The sequence below is a fragment of the Mandrillus leucophaeus genome, unplaced genomic scaffold, assembly GCF_000951045.1.
Source record: "Mandrillus leucophaeus isolate KB7577 unplaced genomic scaffold, Mleu.le_1.0 Scaffold225, whole genome shotgun sequence".
Classification (NCBI taxonomy): Eukaryota; Metazoa; Chordata; class Mammalia; order Primates; family Cercopithecidae; genus Mandrillus; species Mandrillus leucophaeus.
Window position 1 is genome coordinate 4,456,563 of NW_012102310.1, and position 7,575 is coordinate 4,464,137.

The following is a 7,575-nucleotide window of genomic DNA, read 5'->3' on the forward strand; positions in this document are numbered from 1 at the left end:
CTGTAGTCCCAGCTACTCGGGAGGCTGAGGTAGGAGAATGGCCTAAACCCGGGAGGCGGAGCTTGCAGTGAGCCGAGATCAGGCCACTGCACTCCAGCCTGGGCGACAGAGTGAGACTCCGTCTCAAAAAAAAAAAAAAGAATCTAAAGTTCATATCCAGTAATTTTGGGCCACTTCTCGCAAATCTTTAATGGGCATCATAGAGTCAAACTGCATGAAACAACACTGTTATTACATTTTATTCAATAATTGGCACAGGTGTATATTTTCAGTGATGTAAAAGTTTGCCCATAACTTGAAGGAGAAACAAAGAGCAGACATCAAACCTACAACGAAGAACCTTCTAAAGGTCCGCAATAACAAATATTCTTTAGTATTTTATTTTATTTATTTTAATTGCCAAATAGTAGTTGTACATATTCATGGGGCACATAGTAATGTTTTCATATATATAATGTATTGTAATCAAATCAGAGTAGTTAGCATATTTATCATCTCAAACATTTATCATTTGGTTTGGGAACATTCAATATCCTACTTGTAGCTATTTGAAATTATATCATATATTATTGTTAACTATAGCCATCCTATAGTGGTACAGAACACTAGAACTCATTCCTCCTATGTAGCTGTGATTTTGTATCCTTAAACAAATCTCTCCCTATCTTCCCATTCCCAGTCTTTAGTATCCTTTGTTCTACCTTTTATTTCTATGATATCAACTTTTCTTTAGCTTCCACATGAGTAAGAACATACAGTGTTTAACTTTCTGTTCCTGGCTTATTTCACTTAACGTAGTGTCTGCCAGTTTCATCCACTGCCACAAATGACAGGATTCATTCTTTTTTATGGCCGAATCATAGTCCATTGTGTTTACGTACCACATTTTATTTATCCATTCATCTGTTGTTGGACACCTAGGTTAATTCCATATGTTGGCTGTTGTGAATAGTGCCATACCACCCTTAATAGGCCCAGTTGTGTCTTCATTTACCTTTAATCTATTCTTAGAAGACAGTATCTTATGAATGAATCACAGCTTTATTCCATGAAGAAAACTAATATAGCTACCTTATTTTATAAAATATATATTTTATATATAAGTATAGCTATATAATATATACATATATAAAATAAGTATAGCTATTATATTAGCTTTCTTCATAGAAACATTAATCCAAAGACACATATATATGTGTGTGTGTGTGTGTGTATATATATATATATATATATATATAAAATATGCCTAGGTCCAAGTTAACCACTTTACGTATGTAATCTTATTTCATCCTTAGAAGAACTTTGTGAGAAAAGTACTATTGTTATTATCCCAATTTTATATGTAAAAAAACTGAGGCTTAGAGTTTCTTTATCTATAAAGTAGGAACGATAAGAGTCCTTGTCAAAGTGAGCTTATGCAATAAAAGCACTTGGAACAGCGCCCAATACATAGGAACACACAGTAAACGGTCCGATCATCATCATCATTATTATTCACATGCTAATGTCCTCTCTTTTTCAAGTTAGCATTTTATTAGAAAATGGATCTAACCATAAGATTAAATCAGTATACAAATCAGTGCTGTCTAATAGAATTTTATAACGATTGAAATATTCTGTCATCCATGCTGTCCAATAATATGGTAGCCACAGGTGGCAAATGAGTACCTCAGTCACTAATTTGACCAAGGAACGTTATTTAACTTTCATGTATTTAAATTTAAATGGATACAGCTAGATGTGGCTGGTAGCTACTGTGTAGTATAGGGCGTCTTAAATGACCAAAAATAACCAATAACTCTACCATCTTCATATTGGTTAATAGTTTTAAATACAACATTTATCATATAAATTTTCCCATGGTGTCAAAATTATACATACTTATTTATTTTCAACATCTGTTATATAAGTAAATGCAGAGGACACTGGTTCCCTCTTCCCAATAACTTGTTCGCTAGCCTGAACCAGTGGGCCCCTTGCTTTGGACCCACTCACAAACCCTCAAAACATCAATTTCTTCCAACAGTTTATTGGCAATAGTTCTTCAGTGAACTCAAAGTTCTAAGACCTTATTCCTATGGAAACTAACACCTCCTGGCATTTAATTTTTTTAATTTCACTAAATAGTATAAAGCAAGGCACTGAGATGAAAACTCCCATTGAGCTACAATTCTATGCCTTTAAAATAAATATCCTTTTCAACTACAAACTGCAGAAAATGCAAATATATCGAAAGTGAAGCACATGAGAAATAACACATAGGTTAGATTTCTGGGGCAGCATTTCAGAGGCAATAACATTTTGTCAGGACAGACAGAAACTAAGCCCAGTACAGAGTACATTAGACATGGAAACAATGAGCATTCCTTTGGCTGTATCCCTCCTTCTCTACTCCTTGAGTCAGTTTGTTCCTTTTTTTTCCTTTTTTTATAGGTGGCAACTTTTCTAGTCTTTACCTTTTCCTAGAAAAAAATAATTGAGTATTTCACATGCTAAAATAGGGGTTTAAGTTTCCCTTATCCTGAGGTTATAAGACAATCTGCCTGTTCTTCTGTCTTTCTCTATCCCTATGAAACGTATTATGAAAGAAGCAAAATACGCGAATTTCCAAATGCATGTGAAAATGTCAGACTTCCTCCCCCAAATGTAGAAATAAACTACATATGCAGCTGGAAACATTAATCCAAAGGCTTCACAAGGATATTTTGTCTTGAATGCTACTAATCAATGCATTCCTAAGTGGAATAATCAAACTCTAAAAACTTCTGTTGCCTTTGTGTATCATGTGCCCAGCCCCATTCATTACAATATGATTGCTTCCTGATAAGTTTGCTTAGGACAAGTTCTAAGAATCAATATAGCCCTCTTCTTGCTTCCAGAAACTACCCAGTGGATAGTTAATTCCTTTAACAATGGAATCACTCCCAGGGAAGTTTGTCTCTTTTATTGCCAATGTGTTGCATTTTACATTCTAAATTCCACTTTCAGAAGTGATTGCTTTCTCTGTTCTGAAGCTGTGTATCAATGACATTTCTCATTTCATTAATATAATAAATCAGTCTTCAGCATATAAAGTCCACTAAAGGGCTCTAACTCAGCTGGCTCTTCATCTGGCCCTAGCTTTTATAATTATATTTTCTGCTACTTTTAACTCTGGCAATAAATGTTATATATTCCATTTATTTTAAACTCTTATCCTTACACTCAGCTGTTAGATTGAAAGCATCACATATTCTGCTAAGTAAATTAACTATTCAGAAAGTAGAACTGAAATGTGCTTTTAAAAAGTATATCTTTTATACCATAATAGTACAGGTTTGCTTTCATCAGTTTAATCATTCAGAAAAGGAAGTTATCAAATAAACTTTCAAAAATCTGATGGAATCATTGAAGTAAATCCTATGTAGCCTAAAATGATATTTACATTTGATATCAATGCCAGATACATAGTAGGTACTCAGTAAATGTTTACTAAGAGAATGAATGGATGAGAAAAAAAATCTTTATTACTAGTTTTTAAAGACTTTCACTATAATGTCATGTTTTATGCTCACAGTCATATGATTAGTTGAAATTCTACATTAATTTTTTTGTAACATGCTGTCCCCCCTTGAAATTGGATTATTGCACATGGTTGCCTTGGGAATTGTAATCAAATAGAGTTGCCTGAACACCAATGCCAGAACTTTCACTGATGAGACAATTGAAGCAAATGAATTTAGAGGTTAGCACAAGTTGACACAGACCCCATGGCACGGAGGTTTACAGCATAGGCTCTGAAAACCAAACAACTCATTCCTTAAACAACCTCAGACAGGTTATCTAACTTCTCAGAGCTTCAAGCATCCTTATCCGTATAACGGCAATATTAATAGGATCTATTATGAGAAGTAACTGAGTTCATTCATGTAAAAGACAGTGCAACATATATAATAAAAATTAACGTTTGAGTAGTAAGATGATGATGGTGACAATTATGATATAGTAACGGAAAAAGGAAATTTGGACTCAAGTTTCTACATTCAAGTCATTTTCATCCTCATCCTAGTGCTTGGAGACTGATTCTTTTATTTCCAATTCTTTAGTGCTCAAGGAAGCTTTATAGTCGGGCCTTATCTCTAGAGCTAGATGATTCATATTCGTTTCATGTCTTCTTTCAGAAAGTGCAGGTGGTGGTAACTGTTTTGGACTATGACAAGATTGGCAAGAATGATGCCATCGGCAAAGTCTTTGTGGGCTACAACAGCACCGGCGCGGAGCTGCGACACTGGTCAGATATGCTGGCCAACCCCAGGCGACCTATTGCCCAGTGGCACACCCTGCAGGTAGAGGAGGAAGTCGATGCCATGCTGGCCGTCAAGAAGTAAAGGAAAGAAGAAGCCTTTCTGCATTTGCCCATATAGTGCTCTTTAGCCAGTATCTGTAAATACCTCAGTAATATGGGTCCTTTCATTTTTCCAGCCATGCATTCTTAACACAATTCAGTGGTACTTCGAATCCTGTTTTAATTTGCACAGATTTAAATGTAGAGAGCCCCTAAGTCCTTCATCATACCACTGCCCTCCAAATCTACTCTTCTTTTAAGCAATATGATGTGTAGATAGAGCATGACTGAAATTATTTATTGTATCACACTGTTGTATATACCAGTATGCTAAAGATTTATTTCTAGTTTGTGTATCTGTATGTTGTGTTTCCTAATCTGTGTATATCTAGATGTTTTTAATAAGATGTTCTATTTTAAACTATGTATATTGACTGAGATATAGGAGAGCTGATAATATATTATATGGTAATATAGTATCGTCTGCATTCCAGCAAAAATATCAACTCGTAAGGCACTAGTACAGTTTAACTGACATCTTAAAGGACAACTTAAACCTGAGCTTTCTATTCAATCATTTGAAAACGAGATAAACTTACACCACATACTTGGTGGGTGAATCCAATTTTGTAGAATTCCTACACAGGCAAAATAGCATGATCTGAGCAGCAGCATCCAGGCTGACCTCAAGGAAGCATAGCCACAAACCAGAATAGCATCTGTCTGTACATATTTACAAAGCTAAAATAATGGCTTCACTCTTACATTTGAGGAAGCAACTGAACAGGAGTCAATGATTTCATATTACTCCTTGTAGAATAACAACAAGGTGTTCCGTGCGTGTGTGTGTGTGTGTGTGTGTGTGTGTGTGTGGTGTGCATACATTTGTTTGGGGTTGGGGGAGAAGAAGCTAAGGGGAGAAGTTAACATTTATGAACTATTGCCTGACTATTTAAAAAGAAAAAAGTAGCTCTCCGTTATCACCTTTATACAAAATGTGCATCCTGTGAATTCTGTTCCAGATTTCACACCTATCGTAATTCCAAAAGGTTTGCACATTAGAGTTTGTAACAAAATATTTTATTATATAAAACCAGATTAGAAGGAATGCAGGATATTTTTAACACAGCAATCTGTGCTTATTACACAAAATTACTTTGTGGTAAACAGACAGTATTGTAATCCCATCAAAAGATGAAAAAAAAAAAAAAAAAACCAACAACAATTAGCCATAGTTCTGAATGCACTTCAATTAAGCCAAAACAGACAGCTAGTGATCTTTTTATATGCTCTTTTTACTTAAATAAGTTTTAATTTGTCCTTTAAAAAAAGGTGAAACAAACCAAGAACAAGTTCTAGAAAACTGAAGCAACCTCTTACGTATACTAGATGCTTGATTTAGGAGGAGTTTTTAAACGTTTTCAATGTTATTATGTAGTAAATGGCACTATTATGAAGCTACTAGTCATTCCATAAGAGTCTTAAAGGACTGCTCTGTGTAACACTGTGACTGCCGTGTGTGCTTAGACCCGTAGTTTCCTCAGTGGATAGCACTCAATTTATTCCGTAGTGATATTGTAACAATACTGCCATTCCCTTCTACTGCACTGCCCAAGGTGTGTGTAGCACAAACAGTTCTCATTACAAAGGACCAATCCAGAACTGAAAAGCTATGCATAGGACAAGGAAGATACATAGAATGGGGTGGAACACAGCATTTTGTCAAGCACTGTGCAATATTCCATATTTTTCCCCACTATGGTAGACAACCACTTCGTGGAAGGGCGGCCTATTATCTCACACTGCATCTAGCCTTTTCTCCCATTCACTTCTGTGACCCATTTTAATTCCCAGGCCACAGACAGTAACGATGCTGTGAAATGAAAGTTTGTCTTCACAAATACCAAAACAAAATGGAGGAAAACTAAGCATTGGCCTCATGTTCAGTCTTCAGGATATCACACCATGTCTTTTCAAAAACTAAAGAGAATTCAAAAAGGGCTGATGGTAGGCTTTGAACATGGGGTTGGCTGTTTCCCAATAAAACTGGAATTCCTGTCGTTACTGTTTCCTTATCAAAGAGGGGGCACTTTTGCCTTTTAGGCCAGACACAGCAAACGCTTTACAATTGGCACAGACATAAAGGATAAAAGGAAAATAACATCACCGTCTGCTGATGGTCCATACTTCTTTAAACACATAGGCAATAGAAAATACACACAAGTCAGAATGTGAAATTAAATAACGGTTTGAACAGAAAATTCAAACAAGACTCTTTCCAATTTAAAGGGCCAAACCCTACCAAAGAGAGGGAGTTGACTGGCTTTTAAAAAATATTTAAATACCACAAAAAACATTTAATTTCACTGTATTCAGCTTTAAGTTGTACACAATGAAACCACACTTTAAAACAAGCAGGTTCAAGCTGCTGAATATACATTATTTCTTGCATTAAAGTACTACTAATGCATTCTCTTGCAACACTGCCAGAAATGGGATTGTCACCATAGAATTAGTTGGTACTATGCCATCTTTCACGAGTCAGTGATGGAACCTGCTTTATGACCAAGATTCATCCTCAAATAAGCCACATGTACCCTTCTGACAAAGCTGTGTAAAGTATTAGAATCCGATGCTCTAGAAAGATCCTAGTTGCCTTTGTGTATATTTACTGCCTGCTTGAGTGTTTCTATGTGTGGGTTTTCCCTGTATCTTGTAGAAATGTTGGGGTGTTTTCTTCTGCCATATGGCTCGTGGCCTGCGAGCCAACTACTTCAGCTGTATTTTACCTTCATTTTTGATGAGGTGATTTAAATTTTGTTTCACTTTGTGTAGTGAATTCCACAGTAGTTTTCTGATTGTTGTTAAAAATGACTTAACATATTACACAGATATTCAATAAAAATGTTTTATTTCCTGTTGATGTTGCTGCCTTCCCACTCTTTTCCTTGCCTGACTCTGGTGGTAAGCCAGTGGCCTACTGACTTTGGGGGACTCCTGGAAGCAGCAGCAGCTAAAGAAAACTGCACTGAATGCCAGCGTCTGAGTCACATCTGAATACAGAATGGCTGGAGGGAAGACAACACCCGGGAGCATTTGGCCATGACCGCGTGGTGTTCCTGGGCAGTGTCATTCTCAACATGTGTTTCTCTATGCTTGTTTGTCATCAGTTCATCTGGCAAACTCTGAGGCTTTTCACTTTGCCCAACATGTGTCCTTCAGGGTTTTCACTCCAGAACCCAAGTCACATA

At 36.2% G+C, this 7,575-nt stretch overlaps 1 protein-coding gene across 2 annotated transcripts in view; it reads left to right on the top strand.

Moving 5' to 3' along the window:
* Positions 1-7,247, top strand: part of SYT1 (synaptotagmin I) — a 503,705-nt gene extending 496,458 nt beyond the window's left edge. For both annotated transcript variants that reach the window (XM_011981396.1, XM_011981395.1), the window contains one exon: positions 4,161-7,247. In XM_011981396.1, coding sequence (XP_011836786.1) covers positions 4,161-4,367 — 207 coding nt within the window. In that variant the 3' untranslated portion in view covers positions 4,368-7,247. The remainder of the gene's footprint in view (positions 1-4,160) is intronic.
* The last annotated feature ends 328 nt before the right edge of the window (positions 7,248-7,575 follow it).